The following is a 26508-nucleotide window of genomic DNA, read 5'->3' as shown; positions in this document are numbered from 1 at the left end:
GGAGAAAACTGCTTTCGCAGATTTCTCAGGATTTTGATATTTCTGGATGGGGCTCCGTTTGGAGATTTCAAAGCGCTTTAGGAGGGAAAAAATCTCCAATCCAGTGTCTGGGTTTTGTAGTAAACCAACAGGGTGTGGACACAGGTGCACATAGCCCTTATAATGTTGATCTGCTGAGAGTTGCAGGAGGAATGGATGTCAATTGGACCAATGGCTGCCATTGAGAGAGAGTCTCTGTATGAGATAGATGCTGTGTGCATCCAAGAAGCTCAAGGCTGTGTGCGTTAAAGGGCTTAGAGCTTTGTGTGTGTTAAAGGGCTCAAAGCTTTGTGCATTAAGGAACTGAAGGCTGTGTGCATCCAAGAAGCTCAAAACTGTGCGTGTTCAGTGCCAGGAATAGCTAGTGGTCGGGGAGACAAAACAATCAGAGGTACTGCTGACCAGAGAGCCAGGCGGCTTGGTATTTTTCATTTGTATTTTGCTGGAGAAGAACCCCTGTGTGGGAAACGTATGTTGGACTTTTGTTTTTTTGCCTTTTTTAATAAACATGGTCTACTAGGCCCCTAAATAGAGTTCCTAACTGACGGGGACTTATTTGAAAACACATCTACCACTAGAGCTAATGATTCCCCATGTCACACACTATTGCACATGCTTCCCTCTGGCATACCTGCAGTACTCCTCTCCTGCACATATTTTCCCCTGCAATACCCTATGAACTCTTCTCCTACTCATAGTTCTTCCCCTAATACCCCCTGCTCTCCTCTTCTTCACATATTACCTGCTGCCATACATTAGACATCCTTCTCTTGCACATATTGCCATCCATCAAACCATCCACAACTTCCTTCTGTACAAACTATCTGCTGTGATAACATTTATACTTCTCTCTTGGACATAATGTTTGCCATCCTACTCTCCACACTCCTCTTACACATATTGCCCCTTGCAATACCCTCCCACACATCCAGCTTATTGTCATAGTGTTAACACCTCTCCCTTGAACACACTGCCCATTGTCATACCCTCCATACTCCTCTAGGTATCTAAAAACTAAAAATTCTTCCTGCGCCAAGTGAAAAAACACTACTACAGGATCTATCCTGCTGCTGTGCAATGTGATGAACACAAAACGTGATAAATATAAATAAACAGCGCAAACATAGACCTCTAAATCAAATCAATATATAAAGTGCAAACATATATAGGAAATTATATTAATAGTGACCAAACATAGAGACCAAACATGCACAGATCCCAAAAGATGGCCGCTGGAACGCACCGCTCAGCGTGCGCTCCACTCACCGGAAGTGACGTCAGACGTACGGGGTGAAAACCGGAAATGCGTCAACGCGTCTTGAAAACGCCCGATGGGAGGGGCGAAACGCGTTGACGCATTTCCGGTCTTCACCCCGTACGTCTGACGTCACTTCCGGTGAGTGGAGCGCACGCTGAGCGGTGCGTTCCAGCGGCCATCTTTTGGGATCTGTGCATGTTTGGTCTCTGGAGAGCTTCTGTTGTATCCTGGAGCTGTGATGTGAGATTCCTGAGGAGGTTGTCTGACATTCATTGTCCATCTGGAAGAAGCTTGTCCTAATAAATATGCCTTTTTAAAGTGATTTAAATGTGAGTGGCCTTAATCCTTGATTTTATTTAAAAACGGTATTTTGCAATATCACACTATCTGAGATTTTCTCTCCCCGGTTGTATGGTGGAGCCTATACTGAAGGTGAGGATTCCTATAGAGTGGATACGAAAGAGGGTTTAGGATCCCATAAAAATTCCTAAAAGGCGTTTCATTCACCTAAATCTGGTGAGTGCATTTGATGTTGGTTTGCACGGGTGGAAGGTGGAAGTTTTTCTTTGCATTAGAAGAATTTTTGATCTTTTTGCACAAATTTTCTGAGATTTATGAACTTTTGTTGTCTATTATCATGATGGACTTTCACTATTAATATAATTTCCTATATATGTTTGCACTTTATATATTGATTTGATTTAGAGGTCTATGTTTGCGCTGTTTATTTATATTTATTCCTCTAGGTATCTGTAGATACTTAAACAGCATCTATTGTTTCTTTAATTTAGTCTCCTATTCCAGAACTGTCCTAAGCAGAGACACCTTTAGCATATCATCCTGGCTTTGTAGCATTGGTTACCCCATTAAGAGTTGAACTGCTCCAGATATACAGTTCATGTGTTATAAATAGGAGTAAATAATAATGGAAACAACATTCACAATCCTGATAATGCGAATTCCCACCTAATCCTCCAACTTACATCTTATCCAGGTGCTATCTAGATCAAATGAACATGTTACAAGGTATATGGTCAGGGACAAATGATGAACAGAAAAATAATAAAGATGCATGCTGAAATTAATCTGTCAAAGGAATTACAGAAGTTACCTCATTTCCTCCTGGCAGTCTGTTCATGTGTACCAACTGGCCTTGGTCATCCAGTACAAGTTCAGTATAATTGAGAACATCGGAAGACAACTGACACTTTGGAATGTAAGCATTTGCATCCATTGACTCCCATAGCTTTATAAGCGCCTGAAGGAAAATAGCAAGATTTTATTATGCCTAATGCTTGGAACATTAGAAGAATAATTAATTCTAACTGATGAAAAATGAAAAATCTGGATTTATGGCATTTTATATTTTCGCAAACATATCCTACTGAGATGTATCTGACATTGCTTGTAATTACAATCTACTACTCTTAAGTCTACATTTTTTTTCTGCAATGCTCCCAATGCCAACCAGCTAGATAGTTAATGATTCATATTTCACAAAGCATTTCAGCAGGATGTATTCATTTTGAGATGTTTTGTTGCATAATTGGTAAAACAGGCAAGTATCCATGCTTACTGTAGGATTATTGCTTGTAGGGTTCAATATATTACATTACAAGTAGAAGGTGGAGGGCCACTCTGACTACACTGAACACAACCCAATTAAAAGTGTGGTTTAGCTGGCCTCTTAAATAGCCATCCCAAATCTTTTACATCCCCTTCTGTCTACTCTGACATACATTTATATGCAATTTTACTTTAGTGATATAAAAAATATTATTTATCAGTACTTACAAGTACAGCACAAATTGCAATGAAAGTTAAATTGTCAAAGGATTGATACATTTAATATTTTCGGGTTAAATATATAGTAATCTCCAACTTATAAAGTCCATAATTTATCCTTTCCTTTTACCTCTCTGACCTTCATCACACTTCTTATGATAATGACAAAACCCAAACACGAATTTTATATTTTATGGTAGACTGGCTGACAACTGAGCCTACTGCATGTCTTGCTATGCTAATCTGTTCCAGTGCTTTAAGTTATATGGTAGACTTTTTTTTCTAACTCTACCTCCTTCCACTCTATACCCTTAACCCCAATTTCAATTGCTGTTGAAGAACGTTTGGATAATTTAACTAAATTATCATCTTTGTATAATACAATTACCTTGTTGTCCTTCTGAATAAATAATATAATACAAAATGCTAATCTTAAAAGTCTCCTTGACTGCACTAATAGGTTACTACATCACAAATACACTATAGGTTTATTTCTAACAAAACATTTGATATTTAGAAAGGACACACAAACATGGCCTTACCCAAAGTGTATCCGCCACACAAAGAGTCCAAAGATGTGATAGCATTAGCACCTAAACATATTTTTTTGATAGAACAGCAGCAGTTGGATGTGCAATGACTGGCAGGGAACTATTGTGTTAAACCAGGGGAAATTGAAGGAAATTACCTTTCAAAGTAAAAACTTACTTGTAAAATGAACAGCCTATTTGTCATTAGTGAGTCAACCTTAATTCAAATCTATGAAAGGTTACTGCACAGATGCACCCAGTCCCGGGATTTCTGTACTGTAGACATAGACTGTGGGATGCTGTTGCCACCACAGAGAGGTAGCTATGAACTGTCGTGAGGGGGGGCTCAAAGTTAGATTAATGTATAGCTCTCTATGGAGTGGGGCTTGAGGCTTCTGTAGCAAAAGTGTAGTTGTGCTTGTCCAATACATAATTGTAAACATTTTAATTGGTTTTTGTTTCCTGGAACTAACATTATCCTGCTTTTGGATATAGTCTGTTTAAATTGTATATTGGTTCAATTTTGAATTTTAAAGTTATAAAAATCTTACCTGACGGAACATTTCAGGGATATCATATATGTAAGTTGTTCCGAGAGATTGAGCTTGAAATCGCTTAGATTGTAACAAATCTTTTGTCACATAGGGAGTATTAATGAGCATCCCATGAAGCGGTCCCTGTTTGTCCCCATATGCTTGAAACATGATCTATGAAAGAAAAAACAAACTCATCTTAAATCTAATATCTACCTGTTATGTCTGAAGACCATTACTTAATATGATGCTTTCAGTTGTTTTGGGATATATTTTTTATTTTCAAGTAACAAATTTAAAATACAAAATATGTCCTCTGGATTCCAGGCTTCTTTTTCCACCACATCTTGAGAAACGTTTAGAGTACCAATCTTCCACGGACACACACATACCAGCAGCAGGTTGCAGTAACCCAGCTGGTGGGGGGGGGGGGCATATTAAGTTAATGCTTAGAGGTACACGCCAACTCCATTAAGAAAATAGTGATTCTATGTTCACAATAGCTTGTTCAAATTTACCAACTAGATTTACAGCTTGATTCTCTGTTCAGAATGGCATGTTCAGATTTATCAATATACTTTCAGCTCAACTAAGCTCTATTGATTGAAAGGAATTTTAAAGGGTAACTCCAAAAATTGCGAAAAATAATAATAATAATGCATATACAATTGTGACACGAGCCATATTGTAATTTATTGCTATTAAAAATTATGTTTCATTCTCAATCTGCAGTGATGTCATTTTCTGTAAAATGCAATACAATATGGCAACCTGGAGATGGAACAATCCCAGAGAAGTTATTTCCTGCCTGTGTGTCTGACTCACTGATTTTATGAGAAGTTTTCACTAAGATACCGTAACCCAGTAAGTCAGATTTTAGGCATCCTCTCGAACAAAAAAAATCAGTTTTGGTGAGATGCCTCTAAAGGGTTAATCACTTCTAATGGGATGCAGACCCTGCCACTCTCCTCTTATTAGAGCCCAGAAAGTGCCATCGGCTCATCAAACATGAAAATGTCACTGCCGTTCAGAATCACTATGGACAAGACATGATCTAACAAAGATCATTCAGAGCAGAAACAGGTAGGACTCTACTTGCAATGTACATTGATCACCCAGAGGGGGCTGTTTTTTTTTCTCAACAAAAGTGGAGTTACTAGTTTTACAGAAAATGAAGCAATTAGACCTTTGCACTATTGTGGTCTGGTAACAGCTTAGAACAATAGTTTTTATTATGGGGATTATGGCACTAAAAAAAGCAAGGCAAAATAAGACATTTCCCTCAAATGCTCATAGCCATAACCTATCCATAACTTTAGAAGACTTTAAAAATGTCATGATCCCTCTACCCTAACCCCAAACAATTAACTTTATTCCTACAATGAGCTGCACAACAGCTAGTTTTACCTTATCAAGCCCTTGAAAGTGATTGTGAAGGCAGGTTTTTTTTTTTTTTTATTAATAACAAACCTGTTATACTGTGCAGTGGTTTTGTACAGAGCAGCCTCCTCTTCTTGGGTCCCCCAACTGACCCCTTCCTTGTGCCAAGTGCCCACTCAGCAAGCAGCTTGCTATGAGGGGCACCCAAGCAGGCTTGCTCCCGAGACACTGGTCTGTGTGTCAATTCACACACAGATGCAGCTCGGCCTCATCCCCTGCTTTCTCCTCATTGACTCACTGACTGACTGTGACTGACAGTACATAAGCCAATGGCTCCAGCTGCTGTCTCAGCCAAGGAGGAAGTGGCCCAGGACAGTCGAGGCTCTCGTGCACATCGCTGGATCGAAATGGGGCTCAGGTACTGGGGGGAAAGAAAGCTGCTGCTGCACACAGAAGGTTTTTTTTTTTTTACCATAGAATGCATCAAGGTAAAAAACCCATGAGCCTTGAAGCATCGGAGCTGAATACTGTCAGATGCAATGGTGCTAACAGTATGGTACTGAGAACTAGTAAATTATTTTGAGCTTTGCAAACCGTTAACGTAGAAATGCGGTATAGTCAAATTGTAGTATTTGACCACAGATTCATCTCAAGGATACAAAGCAAAAAGCATATATTTCAGTTCTTTATCAGAGTAACATTGATTCCTTCGGAAATAGTAGTTAACACCAAGCCACCATGATATTCCTCAGAATTTGAAAGTGGGAAACAAAAACAGATTTAAATGTAATGCAGCTAGGGAAGGTGACATATTTGAAAAACCACATCCCCGCTTAAGACAGCAAAGTTAGAAGGGATGCAGAAGCAACATAAACCCTACTTAGCAGGGTCTTCAATGGACTGCTGATGAGGCTCTGTTGTTAATGACCCTGTCACAAACAGTCTGATATGCAGATTAGTAATAGACATTTGTGAGCTTGGGGCTTTTTACCAAAAATTTAACTTTCGTGTATCTCAATCTCTCCCCTATAATTCATATTTCATAACATCTATAGTAATGAGGATTACCTTTATAAATAGGTTACAATAATGTATATCAATTAGTTAGACACCAAACACACCTATATTACTACATTCCAGAAAACTAATCAGACATTAGACATTCTAAGAGAAATATACATAAGATTTATATCACAGATGGTATCTAACAAATTGTCATTTCACTGTAATAATTTGCTGATCTTTGGATTGTAAATCCTTGTCACATTGAAAACATATTAACCCAGGATATATTTAATTAAGGATGTGTCCACTGCATCATTATAAAACACTCTAGCATCCCTCCAACACACCCTTTTGATTTTTTGACTGGGTAAGTGTTCACTCAGCAACATCCTATAGGGGTCAAGAAAAAGCTGTTGCATTAACAACTCTGAGCCCTTGCTTGACATGGAAACTGCCAAGGTTACTGAGAGACATGCTTCTGAGGGCCAGATCCTCAGCCATATCAGAATGAATTTACTCTGCAAATGGTCTGAACTCAGCACTGCCTGACAAGACCTGGCAAATTTCACTTAATTATTTTTCCCATTTTTGAAAATCCTTTTACCTTACTGTTACAGTTAGTCTGGCTGACCAGTTCAACCATTAAAAAAGAAAAAAAAAGAAAAAAGATATAATCCTATACCCACAGTTGATCCAGAGGAAGGCAAAAAGCCCAGCAAAGCGTGACCCAATTTGCTCCTGCAGGGAAAAAATTCCTTCTTGATCCCCTGGATTTTCTCTGGATCAACGTTACCTAAAAATGTTAGTATCCAGTTATATTATGTGTATCTAGGAGAGAATCCAGACTTTGTTTAAAGCAATCTACTGAGCTGGCCAGATCCAACTCTTGAGGGAGTCTATTCCACATTTTCACAGCTCTTACTGTGAAGAAACCTCTCCATATGTGAAGATTAAATCACTTTTCCTCCAGACGTAAAAAGTGCCCCCTTGTCGTCTGTGATGACCTCAGGGTGAATAACTCTACACCGAGTTCACTATATGAACCACTGATGTATTTATACATGTTGATCATATCCCTCCTTTATCTGCCTCTTATCAGTTTGGTTGCCCTTCTCTGCACTTTCTCCAGTTGTCCAATATTCTTTTTGTGAATTAGTGCCCAAAACTGAAATGCATATTCCAGATGAGGTCTTACTAACAATTTGTTCAGGGGTGAAATGATATCTCTCTCTCTGGAGTCTATACCTCTTTTAATACAAGAGAGGATTTTGCTTGCTTTAGAAACCACAGCATGCGATTATTTAGCTTCTGATCTACCAGAACTCCCAGATCCTTCTCCACCATTGATTCCCCCAGTTGTACCCCCCCCCCCTAGTATGTATGATGCATGCATATTCTTAGCCCCCAAGTGCATAACTTTACATTTATCAACACTAAACCTCATTTGCCACATAATTGCCCAATTAAACAGTGCATTGAGGTCGGCTTGTAAGTTGGAGACATCCTATAAGGACGTTATTCCACTGCAAAGCTTTGTGTTATCTGCAAACATTGAAATTGTATTTTCTATCCCAGACCCTATATCGTTTTTATATATATTAAAAAGTAAGGGTCCCAACACTGAACCTTGGGGTACACCACTAAGAACCCTAGACCATTCAGAGTATGAATCATTAACCACTACTCTCTGAATACAATCTTTTAGCCAGTTTTCTAGACTTTACCTTAAATAGTAGCCGTGTGGGGGGAACTGTGTCAAACGCTTTTGCAAAATCCAAGTATACCACAGCCACCCCTCTGTCCAAGGTTTTGCTCACCTCTTCATAAAAAGAAATCAGATTTGTTTGACAACTTTTGTCTTTCATGAATCCATGCTGTCTGTTGCTTAAAATATTTTTTTCAAGCAAGAACTCATCTATTTGGTCTTTTATTAAACTCTCCAGTATCTTCCCAACTATAGAAGTTAAACTAACAGGTCTATAATTACTTGGTAAAAATTTTTACCCCTTTTTAAATATAGGCACCACATTGGCCTTACATCAATCCAGTGGTACTATCCCAGTCCCTAAAAATTAGAAACAATAGCTTTGAAATGACAGAGCTCAATTCTTTAAGGACCCGTGGGTGTATTCCATCTGGTCCAGGTGCTTTATTCACCTTTATTCTGTCTAAATATTTCTGGAACATATCAGTTGAGAGTCAATGTGGATCATCTGGGCTGTGTCAATACCATGCCCATTATGGACAAGAGCTCCCCCATGCTCCTTTGTATACACAAAGCTGAAGAAGGTATTTCATAAATTTGCCTTCTCTTTCTCCCCAGTCACCCACTCTAGATTATTTTGTAAAGGGCCTACAAGCTCGCACTGGAACTTTTTACTATTAATATATTTGAAGAATTTTTGGGGGTTTGTCCTGCTATCTTTTGCAGTTTGTTGTTAGTTTTCATATTTTGCGACCTTGATTTCCTTTTTACCCATTCTGTTATATTCTTCATAATGTTTAAACGATGACTGCATTCCTTGATTTTTAGATTTTATAAAAGCTCTTCTTTTATTATTTATAATTTTTTAAACTTTGGCCGTAAGGCACATAGGTTTTATTATTAGCCTTTTAAACTTGTTACCCATGGGAATATATTTTGCAGTGTGTTCACATACAGTCTTTTTGAAGAACTCCCATTTCTGTGCTGTGTTCATCGATGCCAATATTCCCTCCCAGTCTAAGTCTTGGGGAGCAGCTCTCAGCCTTGGAAAATTAGCTCTCTTAAAGTTGAGTGTTCTTATTTTTCCCGTATGTGCTTGTTGTTTACAGCTAACAATAAATTAAATCATATTATGCTCACTGCTACCCAGATGTTCTTTTATATAGACATTAGTAATAAGCTCTGCATGTTTGAGATTACCAGGTCTAGCAGAGTATCATTCCTAGTTGGGGACTCTATGAACCGTACCACAAAATTTTCCTGTAGTAGGTTTATAAATTTTAGCCCTTTAACTGTTCCTGCAGTGCCATTACTCCAGTCAATTTCTGGGTAGTTAAAATCCCCCCATTATTATCACTGTCCCAGCCCTTGCAGCTCTTTCGATCTGTGCAAGACGTTGAGCCTCCACTTCTTCATTAACACTGGGTGGTCTATAACAAACGCCAATGACTACCTTTGTAGTATGAACCTTCATGTGCAGTTCCACCCATAATGCTTTAGCCTCATCAAACTCTCCATCAACTATGCAACTGTTGCTTATTTCTGTTTTATAATATATTTTCAGTAAATATTTCTTGCATTACATTTCTGTTTCTCAAAATGTAAAAATGGCAGCTGTTCCATAAACTAAAATACCAAACACTTAACATAAGGAAATAAACCATTTCCTGCCTATTCTCCATGATATGCATAATCCATGTACTGCTATATAGTTCCTATACTTTGCTTCATTTTTAGTTTCATAAATTTTAACTATAAGAAACCCTGTGGTCAGGGTGCCAATAACTGAATTAAACTTGTCATGCCAATCTGCTAAGGCATTTAAATAAGTTCCAAAAGCTTTCCATTGAAGAATTCAACATTTTAAAGTCTCAAATTTAACTCAATACTCCTCCTCTGAAAATAACACTTGATGCTTGATAATGCAACGCTTTAGCAGCTTTTTTCCAGTTTTTTTTTTTTTTTACATAATTTATATGTTGATATTCTATATAACATATTTTGTACAAAAAATGTTTTAAATAAACATTTCATACTGCTTTCCTGTATACACCAAAAAGGAAGAGGGAGAGAGAGCAACACTACTTGAGTGTAGTATTTATTAAAACCCATTTTAAAAATTAAAAGTTTATATTGCACTTACATGTAAAATAAATATACAAGCACATCTTTCAAGTCTCCAAATAGGTGGCAGTATACTATGTAGGCATTGATGTTACAGCAGACCCCTCTAGGTGGATGTCAGATACCAGGAAGTATACCAGGAAAAATCTGCAGATGAACCAGCAGTATGTAAAAACCAAGATGGCAGCAACTGTGGGCGAGATGACATCATAGCCTCGATGCTTGGAAAGGGGTTTCCTGTCCCAAAACATGTTGCCACATCCATCCATGTCATGTATGATGTCATTACGCCATCAGAGGCCACCATCTTGGTTTTTACAGCCACAGTGTAACCTTGCCATTCTTTTGTACAGGCTTCCCATCTGCCGCTAATTACAAACACCTACCCAACCTGTCACAGAAATATGCTGATCAGGCAAGATTATGGCCCTGGATTGCCATGTGAATGAGAACTTATTTGCTGACTCATTTAAAGTGTGGATGTTTAATCATAAGCGTTGCTATTCAGATCTGTTTTTACAGCACATCAATAAACCAGTGATCTGAAACACTAAAACACTAGATTTGCACTTGTGACAGGTTGGCTGGAATGGATAAATATAGAATATTTTCATGCAATATGTCATTTATCCAACTAAAAGAAATAAAAAAATATTTTTTAGTCATAATATTACAATATAATATCGGGAATAATATATAAAGATATATGAAAAAACACCACACACTCCGTTTAGCACCAAATGAATTGGCAGAATCCTCTGATCCATGTACAGTATACAGAATCCTCCTTATCCTTTACATTTTATGAACACAATTATTTTTGTGTATTTTTGCATCTTTGATATAAATGTTACCCATGTTTTACCTGTGCAGTTCTTGAATCTGTCACCTCTTTGTAAAGACTTATGTCCAAGTAGTAGCCAGATTCATTTGTCAGAAACAATCGAATTGGAATCTGCTTTCCTGTTGGTGTTAAACGAATATTTATTTTCAGTTCAGCTTGCAGGACACGCAACTTCCAGAGACGGCTCCCATAGCGCATTACCATGCTTCGGACAGACTCCTCAATCTGTTGGCAGAAGGTTAATGTTATTGTTATCCGTAATTGTATTAATTAAAATGTTCAACTTTTGTTTTGCAATTGGGGGAACAGAAACAAGGACACATGTAATGTAAGGGGAACAGAAACAGAAGTACACAACACTGTACCTCTGTTTTCTGTTCCCCGTTGGCAAAGTACCAGTAGGACACTGTGCAGTTAATAACCTGCAACCTAGGAATAAGATACATCCTATTCAACTTGGTGCACACATCCTGAAGCTCCATCAGCTTTATTTGATTCCTCAACATTTAAGTTGAAGAGGAAGACTGGAATCAAGTCTATGGGACTGCCGGATGCATGCACCAAGTTGATACCCTCACACCCTCGGCACTTCTTTCCTGCACATAACATCACATCCTTTGCACTCTTTTCCTACACATACCATCATACCCTCCACACTTCTCCCCTGTACATACTGCCCACTGCCATTACCCCCACATTCCTCACCTTTACATACTGCCCACTATCATACCCTTAGCACTTCTCTCCTTCACATACTGCCCACCATCATACCCTTCCCGCCCTTCTACTGCACTGACTGCCCACCGCAATATGCTCAATACTCCTCCCCTATGCACCTTACCAACTGAAACAGTTCTTCAAACATTTCTAATATCTAATCATTTCTAATATCCCCCACCTTGCATGTTCTCTAATAGACACATTTTTGATAGTTATATTAATACAAACTAAAGTAGGCATTACATACACTTCAGTTGTTGTGTCAATATACAGACAACAACACTACACTAGAGTAACTAAATACAGCTTTAGTTTATAAAAACAATATTGTAATCTAACATAAGTCTCAAGGAGTGATGGGTCAAGAATATAGCATACAGGGCCAAATCGTGGTTGGTCACAAACCAAAATCACTGGGAGCACAGCGGCTGGGATAATGAAGAAAGGTGGCAGAAGAGAAAGAACACAAAAATAATCAAGATTGTCCTATAAGAGACGGAAACTGTAGGAAAACACACACACTCAAACTAAAGAGAAATAAACAAAAAAAGAGCCTTTGGTATACCTTTGAAGGGTCCATGATAACAGTAGGAACAAAATTTAAGAAGATGTGGTTGCAGTCAGTGCGCACATTAGTGTTATTAAAGGCAACTTCCAGTTCATCCATAGCTTCCAGCAAGAGGCGCTCACCTTCATTCTGAAGGTACTCAAATGAGGCTTCCTGTGAAGTACAGAGAGATATAGACAAATTCATCTATATATAGTGACACTGCACTAACAAGTGCCAATTCTACATCCTGTAAGAAGAACTGTGTAGGGAAGCATAAATAAGTGAACAAACCACCTATAAAAATAGAAAACCTCAACGTGGAAGATTGTATTTCCATGTAAGTGTTATACACAGTTTGATGTCATCATGGACACCTCTCAACCAACCTTAGTTTCAATCACATACAGTTTTAGCAAAAAAAAAAACTGTGTAAGATTGTTAAAGTGTTACTAAACCCATAAGAGTAAAATCAGTCTGTATATGCAGTAAAGTAAGCTTGTTATAATTACTGTGGAACCGAAGAGGTTAAACCTCTGCATTGTGTAAAAATGCGGTTTGATCCTGACTTCTTTGATCCTCCCCTTCTTCCAGTGTCCCCCTCTTATCTCCTGATAATACATATCATGTGGAGTCACTCTGCACATGCTCTGTTTGGTGTGTTTTCTTGGGAGAGTGCATGCGATCAGCACAGGGGCGATCAGCACAGGGCCAATCAGCACTGTCCAGACAAGGGTCAGGGGTCCTGTATTTTCCTAGAGCAGAATGAAAACTCCTCCTACAAGCTTTAACGTGTGGCTGGACATTGATAGAAGATGAGAAAAGGTATTTAGCAGTTTATATTTACTAAAATAATTGCATTTCCATGTTGTGTGTACTGTGGGTGACCAGATATAGTGAATGCAGGGTCTTGGGTTTAGTAACACTTTAAGTAACTTAATTTAAGATAGCACTCACCTTTGTAACTAGGTCAGAATGTCTGATGATTGCACGGACAAAGAATCTGTAATCTGTGACTTCAGCTCCCTCTTCGACCTTTGCAGCGCCCAAGTACAGATGCATTTTGTGGTTAGCACAAGGTATGGCTGTTAAATCAAAATTCCTCATACGATTAAGCTCCAGTTGAAAGGCAAGTGCTGGTTCCAAATGCCTGTAGATTCTGTCTTCTTCAAACTTGGAAAGCACACAGTATATTGTCTTAATTTATTTATAAAACAAACAACATACTACAATTTAAGCACTATAAAATGTGTACATAAAAAAGATACAGGAGGTAAAAAAAAGTAGGTAAAAAATTAAGAAAGGAGATAGCAAAAGCTGGAGTTGATGAAAGATTGTTTATTTCGGAATAAATGAATTGGGCAACGAGGAAGACTGACAGATCATGATATGAGGGTCTGCTTAAACATTGTAACAGTGAGTGCATGTACATGTGGGATCCATCCTATTTTAAAGGATGAGTGGAAAATGAATATAAAAAAAGGATTTAATTAAAATCAGAATTGAATCTCCCTTTTAACTGTACTTTGTGCATTGTTTAAAAAAAAAAAAAACCCTTACCTTGTTTCTTGCACGGAAAGTGAAAAATTTGGGGAATTCCCTCTGAAAGAAAAATATCAATATATCGATTTGACAATAATAAATGCTGTCATTAGACTGACTGTAAAGGCTCAAGGCTTTTTACCTTTATGCATAGAGAAAAAACCTTCTGTATGCAGCAGTGCCCCCAGCCCCCTCAGTACTTACCTGAGTCCCATCAAGATCTAGCAATGTGCATGACAGCCTAGGCTGTCCCTGGTCTCTGCCTCCTCATTGTCTGAGATAGCAAGCGGAGGCCAATGGCAATCACAGCCAGTCAGCCAATGAGGAGAGAGAGGGGTGGGGCCAAGCCGTGGCTCCATGTGTGAATAGGCACACGGAACAGTGGGTGCCCCCATAGCAAGCTTCTTGCTGTGGGGGCACCTGACAGGAGGGAGAGGCCAGGACAGCCTGCAGGGGAACAAGAAGAGGAGGATCCAGAATGCTCTGTGCAAAACCACTGCACACAGCAGGTATAGACATGTTTGTTATTTTTCAAAAAATAAAAAATTAACCTTTCAGAATCACTTTAAATACATCACTTCACATCAGCTCTGGGAACTATGAGGAACCAAACAGTGCTGGGTGAGTACGCCGTATATGTCAGAAAAGGGAAAAAGAGAGGAAGAGGATTTGAGAAAAAAAAAGGGGTGGGGGGAAGTAAAGCATAAAAAGAGGGAGGGGGGTGGTTACGGGGGTTACAATAATGGCAATCTTAAAGCGGTAAGCTTAAGGGAAGGGTGGAGACAGACAATATTCTATAAGGCCTGGACTGGTGGAGCAGAGTCATGACAATGCAGGCTGCAAACAGGCTACAGTAATGATAAGAATAGGAAGTCTGTACTGGAGGTCTTATATTGCAAGTGCAAATTTGATTAACAAGAAACCCTTTAAAGCAGAAGTTTAATCTGCTTATATGTGCCTTCCCTAGTCCCTCATTTCCCCCTCATCGACATTCTAATGAAATTATTAAATACAACCTGTTTTCATAACATACCTTATTTTAGGCCCAGTGACACCTAAGGCCCAAATTGTTGCTAAGAGAATGACCAAGCTATGACGGCCCTACACCATTTAAACACTGATCAGTTTGGAACTTAAAATACTCTAGTGTATAAGCAGAACTGTACACAAATATTGTAATCAATGACCCAGAGATGTTCATTTGCAAATGTTTTCATACCATACAGTCTTACATTACTGTACCAAAATCAGTTGTACTGTACAGCAAATTGCCTACTAAGATAACAGCTTCATTCAATCAACAGGACTATTAAGAACCACAATAGTGGAAAAGAAGAAAACCCGTAATGATTTCCTTTTGCCTACAGCTGTAAATCTGTAAGGCTGAGTTTAAGCACAATACTTTATCAGGAAGATTGTAGATTCTAAAATAAAGCCTCCAAACCAAGTCAACATTAAAAAGGTTTATGTAACCAAATCTATATTTTAACAAGTACATTTCCCTTACGCTTTTAAAGATAAAGGTTTAAATCAGGCTTAAAGAGGCAGCATGGTATTCACAAAGTTTTAATTATTATTATTTAAATGAAAAATGAATGGGCAAAACTTTTTTTTTTTCATTTTGAACAGTCAATTGTTTTTGCCATTTGCGTCCCATTGGGGAGATTGCCCTTCATTTCCTGTCCCAGAGCCAAAACAGGAAGTGAGTGGAAATCCCTCTAAAGTGAGGGAATCCTGGTATGTCACCAGAACTACTGTCCCCATTGGAAGATTTCCCCTCTATTAGTGTTCTGATGTCCGAATCAAAATGTAGGAATTTCTTTTACTTTTGATAACGGTAAACAGGACAAATAGAGAGATGAATCTCCCTGCACGGGCAGCAATAAACTATAGAAAACTAAAAAAAAAATGTTTTGCCATTAGTTACATATTAAAGTGGAGTTCCACCTAAAAAAATACAAAAACTGTAGATGCTGACTTTTAATATACAGACACTTACCTGTCCCTTGGTCCAGCGGTCTCCTCACCACCACTGGTTTCACCAACAGTCTTCTCTCCCTGGCACCAGCATCTTCAGTGTGGGCACCCGGCTGTGACAGCTTATGGCTTCACATTCGGGTTCCCACTGCGCATACGTGAGAAGCGCTGCGCTTTGTGAATGGCCCCGTAGTCTTCTGGGACCTGTCAGGTGTCCCAGAAGACTACAGGGAGGGGGGGACAACTTCCGCTTCCGATCGCCTATGCGATCGCAGCGGAAGTGGGAGCGGGTACCTGTCAAATCCGTGTACCCGCTCCCCAATGGTGCCAATCCTTAGTGGGGAGCGGGGGACAAAGACTTAAAGCGGAACTTCCCCTTTTGGGGGAAGACATATAAAAGATCTGCTTGATGTAAATAACCTTATCATTATGTGTTAATATTTAAAAACTCCTACTTTTAGGTTTAGATTGTAATCATACTGTATAGTGTATATATACCAAGACAGTGATATGCAGGCACCATTTCCTGGCTTTGGCCAGCTCAGTGGATAGCTTTAACAAAGGCCTGGATTCTATCTTGGATATACAGAATATAACTGGATACTAACATTTATAGGTAAAGTGAATCTAGGGAATAACCGACTGCCTCTCGGGGAATCAGGAAGGAATTTTTCAACTGCAGTAGAAAATTGGATCATGCTTTTCTGGGTTTTTGCCTTCCTCTAGATCAACTCTGGGTGTAGTTACTTTTTATGTGCAATTGATAGCCCCTGTGTGGGCGTGTCTTGTTTCTCACGTCTTCTTTAAATGTTTATAAATTTATAAAAATTGAATTTATAAAAATTGAAATACAAAAATATTTATATAAACTGTGGGTATAGGATTATAACATTTTTTTTTATATGGTTGAACTGGATGGACTTTTGTCTTTTTTCAGCCAGACTAACTATGTAACTATATGCTTTGCAGTGCTACTGCTATATAACTTTGCTGAAACAAAAAAATAACAAGTCATCATAATTATTGAAATGCCTTCTGCTAAAACTATAGTTAAGCTAGAATACAAGTCATCAGATGGCCCCAGCCTCTACAACCCAGCTGACAGGTTTGAACAACTTATTCCTTTAAACTTTCATGGTTTACTTCTTAGGACACCAAAGAGGAGAACAGCTGTGACTTGCTAAGTCTTTTTTAAACTAGCCTGTCAGCTAGGGATCCCCTCACAAAACAAAAGACTATCAAGGAATGCTTTGCACCCGATTCAACAGAAAAATGTGAATGAAGTAAAATAAATCTGAAATGGCTTTACCAAAAAACCTTTACAAAAATACCATTAGAGGGTTTTGCGGGCATTCTACAATCCATTTCCCACATGACCATTTTCGATTTATTCACATATGGACATAATAATGAAAGGGGGAATAAACGTTTTATGACTTCAGCACAGTTGTGCTACTTTTTCTTATCAGCACAAGGAGAATTTAAATATGCGGGTATTATGCTACAGTAAATTTGCCAAGTTCAGTCTGCCAAATCCTATTATCTCATATGAAAGTTTTCTATTAATTTCCAAAGTCCTGTCCGTTTTGCACGTTATCAATGAGTAATTCATGATTGTTGTAATTAACTTCTTGCTACTGCTAGAATATTGCTTTGCTTTTAACATTCTGCATTGCTTTTGCCATTTACCAACAACTGTTTCATAAATAAGAAATTATAATGTGCAGACATGATTCTGATCAAAGGGGAGGTATCAGATAATCGAAAAGTGTACTATTTAATATGTAATATTATATATCCAGACCACAGGGGCACAGCACTAACTGCAAATTTAAACCCCACACATTCCTCATAAAGCAAAGCATTCTTTTACATCTTACCACCTTCACATACATTATTTTCTAGTTACCCCAACACTGAACACCATAAAATGCTCTATAATGAAAATACTGTATGAATGTTAACAGTGATACCTCCATTTACTTTAAGAGTGTTTTTGTAACTTTTTAAAGGACTTTGTTTTATGTATGTTAATTAAAGTCAACATAATTATTTCCCAGCATGTTTAGGTGGTAAAGCCTTGCTCGAGCTAACTTCCATTTTCTCATCTCATTAGGTTTTTAACATGATTATTAGTATAATAATCAGCTATGATGATTTGTGTTGCATGTTTTCACATTCTCTAATATGCAGGGTGTCTTGATTGGCTAATTTAGGCAAATTATTTTGATTGTCTTGACGATGGTTGGCTTATTTGATCGCAGCAGGGGTATAATTTGCATTCATGGGAAGCAAAGTTGTTGTGTTTTTTTCATGTGGAAAAGCAATGAGATGTTTTTGATTGTGATATCTGGCCTTCGTAGCAGTGTAATTTCTAGAAAATAACTTCATTAAAGTGATAACATGTGATGCTGCGGTAATGACTCATTGTAGCCTCGAGGAGGAGGATATCCATCCAGTAGACTGAACAGTTATGCTTATCAGCTTTTAATCTTTAGGGCCATACAGTATATCTACTTAAATTTGCTTCATCTATTTAAACAAAATTGCATCATTTGAAGATAATTATCAAAAAAGTTTATTTTTTTCCTTTTATCGAGATATACCTGCAAGCAAAGCCTCTATTAGTTCTTAAAACAAAAGGAAAATGGATAAGCAAATACTCTTCCTTCTGATTCAGTTAATACATTGTTTTACTGGGCATTTATAATGAAAATAATCTCAGCTTTTAACAGGAAACCAACAAATACAAAGCTCTACAAAACTATTACCACTATGCCCACCATATCTGCCATTCAACGAATGTATAAATTCAGCAATGAAGAGTTCAACATTCATATGCAAAAGCTATCCTTATTAAAGTAGAGTTCACTTGCATCAAAAAGTGCAAAACTTGGTTATTAAGGATTGCTGGGAACCATAGGATTTCAGAATCCTTGGATACCCAACAGTTACCTGGTTCATTCATATAATCAAGGTTAACAGTACATGGACTTAGAAACTCACTGAAAACACAAAGAAGGTTAGAGTGCTATGACTGCTCTTAAGCAGAACAGATATTTGAGGAGCGTCACTTTAACTGAAATCCCTTTGAGTACATTAACAATTATTACCCTTAGAGCCAAGAAAAAAAAAAATCACAGACCATTACTTTAACTATAACTGTATTTCTATATGACTTTCAAAACTCTCTAATTACATCAGCAAAAAAACATGCACATCTTACTGCAGGCATAAAAGATATCTGAAGTCTTTTCTTTTGGAATTATATTTTATAATCAAGTTAAGAACTAGTTCTGTCAATCAATAACGCAAAAAAAATTCTGGCCATGGGTTAGTGGCTTAAGGAAACCTTACCACCCCACCCATCTCTAAATTCACAACTCTGCTGAACCAACATATGCAAATACAGAACATTTACAAAAAGTACATTTAACAGCATCCAAGATGGCCACTCGGTAGGCGCGCTCCTCGCCCGCTTTGGCAGATCCAGACGGCTCCCAGGGGGATCAGATAAGTACCCAACAACCCCCCCCCCCCGGATCGCTGCCACCCACCTGCCTGGATGGGAAAAAAAAAAAAGAGCCCGCCTGCGCCTTCAGCACTTGGCAGGCCACACTGGGACTTGCGGCCTACCCACCAGAGACCGCATCTGAAGCCCCGGCCTCAATTTCGGACCCGCCGCTACTCACGTGTGAACCGGATCCCACCGATGGAACGGACGCTGCGTCCGAGGCACCCCTGCAGTCCCCAACACCTGCTTTGTGGGATGCTGAGCTCCTGGGTCGCTTCAAGTCCATGCTGCAGACGAAATTGTCCTTAAAGTTGGCAGAACGTCTCTCACGAGAAATCAGGGAGCTGGGCATGCAGACTAACGATCTTGAGGATAAAATGGACGCTGCGGTCACGGTCACTGAAAGCCATGAGCTAGTTGGGTTTCCTATGAAAGGGTCTCCATGGGTGTGACCCACTTCCCAGGGATTCATCTATTAATGTGGGACTTCGTTATGTTATGTTTGTTGCCTCCTTGCCCCCTTTCCCCCTGGGGGCCTATGTTTTTGATGTATCCATTTGCAGCCATGTGTTCGGTGGTAGAGCAACCGCCAACTGGTATCCTTTGAGCTTAGGATGCATCTCACTATAGGTTTGATACGGTTATGCCATTGTACATAGTCTCTGTGTCTCTTTTCTCTTTTTTTTTTCTTGTCTTCTCTTTTCTGTTTTTTCTGGGGTTTTTTATGCAGGGTTGCGGGACACCATGGACCACCTGTCTTTGGGAGTGGAAATTGTTGGCCGACGTATACCTTTTCTGCTCAGGTGATTACGCCGATCCCACCAGGGCTTCACCTCTTCTGAAAGTACACTCACAAAATATACAAGGCTTTAATTCACCTCAGAAGTGGTCTATAGTTTTTCATCACCTCAAATCGCAACAAATTGATGTGCTATGCTTGCAGGAAACCAGGTTCGCCCAGTCCTCCGCCCCACAATATCTTTCACCTCATTATCCCATTTTTTACACGGCCTCAGCTTCTGAGAAACAACAGGGTGTTCTGATCATCTTCAAACATAATCTCCCTTTTATCTATGCTCAGGATATACGGACCCCACGGGCATGTACTTGCTCCTGCAGGGCACCCTCTGGGATCAGGAGGTCACTTTTTTTCTCTTATTACGCTCCCAATCCCTTTCAGCACAAATTTTTCTCACATCTCTGTACCATCATCTCCTTCTTCTTTTGGGGGATTCAAATGTTACCTTGGATTCCGCTCTAGATAGGCGCTATGCCCGGGGGGGCGGCCCCTTCTCACGACTTAGTGCAGGGGGAACACATGCGTTCACTCCTGCAGTCTGCGGGGCTGGCAGACGTTTAGAGGGAACGTCACCCAACTGAGCGCGACTTCACGTTCTACTCAAATCCCCATCACTGTTTCTGTAAAATCGACCACGTATTTATGCATGTCCAACAGCTTCCGTTAGTCAGGCGGATATCTATCCCTTCCTCTCCCTGGTCAGACCACGATCCCCTGGTTCTACTTGCACTTTCACTGGCACTTGCACTTTCACTGGCACATTAATTAATCTTTATTGACCACTCAGGTCACCTGCCAGCAAATTGAATCTTGCATACAAACATATTTTACGGAGAACTCGGGATCTGTTTCTTCGGCAGTGCCCCTGTGGGAGGCGCATAAAGCCACGGTGTGGGGCCACATTATACAGCTGGCTGTAGCTCGGAAGTGGGAGCATCATCTTTCAGACCTTCACTCTCTGCTAGCCTCTGCGGGTGCCTGTTGGAAGTTGCACCTGTCCGTGGCCCATAAATGAATGCGAGACACCCTGGCTGCAGAATTGCACTTACTTGCATCTTCGGAGGCTGAACAGGCCTTGCGTTGGACCAAACATAAATTTTATACCTGTGCTAATAAACCGGGTCCGATGCTGGCTAGGAAACTCAATTCTGTGACGGAAACCCCACAAACTGGTCCAGTTGTGGCTCTCTGCGGGAGGGGGCTGCACCTCCAATCCCCAGCAGATTGCCTCCCACTTTGCGGAGTTCCTTTCACATCTGTACACCAAACCAGATCCCTTTCCTGCAGCTCAGGCGGAAGCGTTCTTTCAAGATTTACGACTCCCTGGATTGTCCGAAGCGACGCGGGTAGCCCTTAATGCGGGTGTAACCGTATCAAAAGTACTTCAAGCCATCAAATTTTTACAGTCCATCGCAGCCCCAGGTCCTGATGGTTTTTCAGGTCTTTATTACAAGAAATTTGCAACCTTATTGGCGCCCTTCTTGGCTGGTAGCTTCAATGAATTGAGACAGGGTTCTCTACCCTCTCTGGACATGCTTAGAGCTCATATCTCAATGATTACTAAGACAACGGAAGACCTGCAGGAACTGCAGGTCTTTTGGCCCATTTCTCTTCTTAATGAGGGTTTGGAGATATTGGGCAAAATTCTCAGTCTTCGTATCAATAAATACTTGCATAGTCTGGTCCATAGGGACCAAGTAGGTTTCTTCCCTGAGAGGCAGGCGGGTGATCATGTTCGTAAAGTAGTCCACCTTATACACCTTCTGCAACAGCGAAAAATTCCGGGATTCTTACTGTTTTTAGGTATATACAAGGCTTTTGATTTCCTATCCTGGGAATGCCCGCGGTTCATGCTGTCCCTGCTGGGGCTTTGGGGATTCTATCCTTTCTTGGATTCAGGCCTTGTATTCTTCCCCTTCAGCTTTTGGTTAAGTATGTAGAGTATTTCTCAGATGTCCCCTGTCCCCGGCGCCCTTTGTCCTGGCAGTTGAGCCACTAGCTTTGGTGCTCTGGGCTGATTGTAACATATCGGGTGTCCCTTAAGCAGGACAGGAATTTAAGTTGAACCTTTTTGCGGATGATGCCCCCTTGACTCTCACTAATCCATTCATGACGCTCCCAAACTTGCAACAGGTTCTTGACCCCCATCTATGGCTTGATTGCTGCAAATTATTATCCACTGCTTTGCTCTGTGTCCTCTCTTATGCACTCTTGGCAATTCCCGCAGCTGTCCTGGATAGGACAGGTTAATTTGGTGAAAATGACAATCCTGCCTAAATTGTTGTATTATTTTTGCACCCTGCCAGTGTGGGTTCCTCCTCATTTCCTTCGCTTGATTCAGGTGAGGATTATGCAATTTATCTGGGCTGATAGATGCCCCAGAGTCTACAGAAATACACTTTTTGTCCAGAGACTGCAAGGAGGTCTTGGGGTGCCTAGTGTAGCTAAGTATTACCAGGCGAGCCAGATTGCCCCATTCTCTATGTTGCACGCTCCCTCTGATGTTCCTCTCTGGGTCCTTTTGGAACTACCTAACTGTGCCCCCACTGCAAAATTGACGCTTTTATGGCTCCCCCATGCCCCACAACATGGGCAACATAATATGGAGAGCTAACATATTAACAAATATGAAGTGTTTACTCACCTCTCCAGCGATCCAGTGTCTGATCTTCTCTCCAGTGCACAGCCGCCATCCCTTCAGTGTTTGGGCTGGGTAACGCATTGCTTGGCCTTCAAGCAAAACCTTGCTGCGCCTAAGCTGAGCCACATTGATACCTGTCAGCCTGTCTCTATGGTTCCCCCTTTGTCCAGTGTTATCCTGTGCTATTGTGCACAGGAGGTGTCCCACATCTGAAGTTTGGGCTCCACCCTGCTAAAAAAAGGGCATGTTTGCTTTCTATTGAAACAAGATCCTCCATGGGTGGGGGATCCTTGTAGAAGAGAGGGTCAGGAGACAGCGTAAGCATCGCATTACTATACCTGGGAAACCTCTATTGTGCCTACTGTGTCCAGCGTTTCCCTATGACTCAAAAAATGCCCCCATGCCTTAGAAATAGACAATTGCAATAAGATGAAGATGACCAGCAATACGGTTAATGCACAGAGTCACAGAATTATTACGCTTGCCATTGCAAAGACTTAGGCCTAAACAGAAAACCTCTTTCTGGAGAAACATTATCTATGCAGTCGACAGGAGTCCACATTGACTTGATTACACCTAATAATATTAATGATATTATAAAAAAAAATAATGGGTATTATTAACACAGTAAATGATTTAAAGTGGCTGAAAACCACAGAGCTCTAGCAGCAGGGGGCAGAGGGTGGGGATCTGCAGATCTTAGTGAGGAGAGCTCTGATTGGAGTACATACAGTATATGGAGAACATGTAGAGTTGGCCATAGATTGACTGAATCTCGGCTGGTTCAGCTGAGACCGGCCGATGATCCATCCATCTATGAACAAGCTGATTGTACCCAAGTCAATCCATTGATCAATAATTGATTATAAAAACAATGTGCGCTACCACAAAATATGAAGTAAAATAGAATAAAATAAAATAAAAGTTGCTGCAAACACTTAAAAGTGATCCCACACTCAATAAATCAAATAAAATAGAATAGTGTTAGCGCTACTTCTTATAATACATACTAAGAAAAATATTATTGTGATAACAATAATAAAGAGTATAATCAATAAATAAGCAAACAGTACTCAAGTGTATATAAAGTCTTTAAGTGCTTAATAAGTCCAAAAAACTGAATAAATCTTGTGCCTCCACAGCAAAAACAGTTCTTTTGCTTCCACTGACAGTGCTCCAACGAAAATGAATTCAGTGCCCCTCCACCTGAGAATAAGATGACAGCTCACCTCAAATGGTGGACCTATATAACATAGGTCTAACAAGCATGATCACTCCATAAATGGACACCAGATGGCAGCAAAGGAGTTGTACTAAATACCAATGGAGATGGTAATAAATGGTCACCCACAGGGATTTCTTCACAACTCAACCTCAGTATATAAGAAGAGAGAACAGCCTCCAATAGTGTAAAATCATTTATTAAATAAAAGCTATCCCTGACGAAGCCACGTGGGTTGGTGGCGTAACACGTCGGGCGGAGCTTAGTAACGCCACTTCCGGTTACAGATCCGCGGACCGGAAGTTTGGAGATTCTATGCTGTTTTACTGATCCTGTTACAATGTGAGTGTTTACTCTCTTTGCTCTTTTATTTTATAAATGATTTTACACTATTGGAGGCTGTTCTCTCTTCCTATATACTGAGGTTGAGTTGTGAAGAAATCCCTGTGGGTTACCATTTATTACCATCTCCGTTGGTGTTTATTACAAGTCCTTTGCTGCCATCTGGAGTTCATTTATGGAGTGATTATGCTTGTTAGACCTATGTTATATAGGTCCATTATTTGAAGTGAGCAACCATCTTATTCTCAGGTGGAAGGGTACCGAATTCATCTGCAGTGGAGCACTGTCAGTGGAAGCATAAGAACTGTTTTTGCTATGGAGCACTATCTATGGAGGCACTTAAAGACTTTATATACACTTGACCACTGCTTGTTTACTTATTGATTATACTGTTTATTATCACAATAATATTTTTATTAGTATGTATTATAAGAAGTAGCGCAACACTATTCTATTTTATTTTATTTAATCCATTGATCAACTTGGCTACAACCAGCCTGTTGAATTTTTAGTATGCGATTACTGCCTGCGACTATAGGTGCTAACAGTAATTATTGTGTTCTGCTGACAGGGAAAGCCCTGCCCCGGCCCCCGCCAGCAGATCACAACAGCACTGCATTGATGGGAGAATTGAGCAATTTTATTTTCTTTTGCCCATTGTGGAACGAAAGAAAATTGATTCATCTATGGCTTGCCTAAGAATATTAATCGCAGGCTGTGTGCTGGAGCTCCCCTCCCTTGTCACCATTTTATCTCTTGGTGTCAGGAAAACCTGTCAGAGGTGACTGATGCTGATGAGGAACGAGACGGCAGAGAGAAAGCACGCTCAGTGCTGTGGATAGAGACAAATACACAGTATAGAAGGATGTACTTTGTTCACATTTCATACCTAAGCTTTACAGCCACTTTAAGTGAATATACAAGTGGATTAATGTGCAGCTTTTTACACTTGGTTGGAGTTAAGTGTAATGACTGCACTGTCAAAGGTTTAAATGTCTGTACTATAGGAAGAATGGGCAGTCAGGTCTCTGAATGGACATCAACCATGGCATGTCATTTTCAGATGATTACATCTGACCTGGGAAAAAAAAAAAAACAGTTGGGCGAGAGTGATAGCATCAAAATTGGAAGCCTGCAGGAATTAGTTCTCATTTTAAATATAAGGAGGATCAAGATGGTATATGATAAATGTATCAGTAAATTGACTGTTTGAGAATATTCTGGGTTCTTTCTGCACTGCCCCTTTTGTCTTTATTAAACAACTCCAATATTTGCACAACTCTTAATGCAGCATAACATTTTCCCATCTGACATTTACTGATATGACGAGCTTACAAATCTGGTAAAGATGTAACTTGAATTTATGCAGTATGGTTTGCCATTCATGAGAGATATTATGGTTTCTTTAACAGCTTTGATGTAAATACAGTTTTCAGCTCTAGTGAAAAATAAAGTAAAATCTCGAGCAATATCAAGGAGAGTATATTAGGTGTCTGTTACCATTATCATTGATTATGTACTTACATGAAATCTTTGGTCCACCTCACAGTTAACCTGCTTTCTGAAATCCTTTGTGTATGGAAGAAAATGAGAAAAGAAAAATGTGCATTATTTCCAACACAATCAGCATGAAGTACCCATTGTTATATCCCTACAGACAAGCCTGACTGACAGGAAACATTGGTTACAGAGAAACTATAGCCTTTTCAGGGATTTTTATACACATGTGAAAGAGATCTGTTTAATTTAAACAATCTAACAATACATGTTCATCTTAAAAAAATGTTTTATGCATATGCATGCAAATCAGTGGCCATATTTGATCACTTAGTATATAGGCGTTGATTCTTGGCTGTGCTTCCTCGATTCTCTTATCTGACTACAAGTCTACCAAGCTAGTATCTGAGCATCTGTATTACTGAAAACAGACACCCTGAAGAGGTATAAAACACCTACAATACCCTGGTAGCCAGAGATCATATGATCTTGGCTCTGGGGCAT

At 39.7% G+C, this 26508-nt stretch overlaps 1 protein-coding gene across 1 annotated transcript in view; it reads right to left on the bottom strand.

The window, feature by feature from the left end:
- The window catches only part of ACACA (acetyl-CoA carboxylase alpha), a 535652-nt gene that overhangs the window by 238704 nt on the left and 270440 nt on the right, over window positions 1–26508 (bottom strand). Inside the window, exons 34-40 of the mRNA XM_089673600.1 lie at window positions 26032–26076; window positions 14031–14072; window positions 13428–13643; window positions 12489–12644; window positions 11225–11428; window positions 4164–4319; window positions 2409–2555 (exon numbers count right to left, since the gene is read on the bottom strand). Of these exons, the coding sequence (XP_089529726.1) occupies window positions 2409–2555; window positions 4164–4319; window positions 11225–11428; window positions 12489–12644; window positions 13428–13643; window positions 14031–14072; window positions 26032–26076 (966 nt within the window). The remainder of the gene's footprint in view (window positions 1–2408; window positions 2556–4163; window positions 4320–11224; window positions 11429–12488; window positions 12645–13427; window positions 13644–14030; window positions 14073–26031; window positions 26077–26508) is intronic.

The sequence above is a fragment of the Staurois parvus genome, unplaced genomic scaffold (genome assembly GCF_062004578.1).
Source record: "Staurois parvus isolate SC_StPar_1 unplaced genomic scaffold, SC_StPar_1.0 ptg000142l, whole genome shotgun sequence".
NCBI classification, from domain to species: Eukaryota; Metazoa; Chordata; class Amphibia; order Anura; family Ranidae; genus Staurois; species Staurois parvus.
Note: the sequence above shows the minus strand (reverse complement) of the source record. Positions and strands in the feature narration are given on the sequence as shown.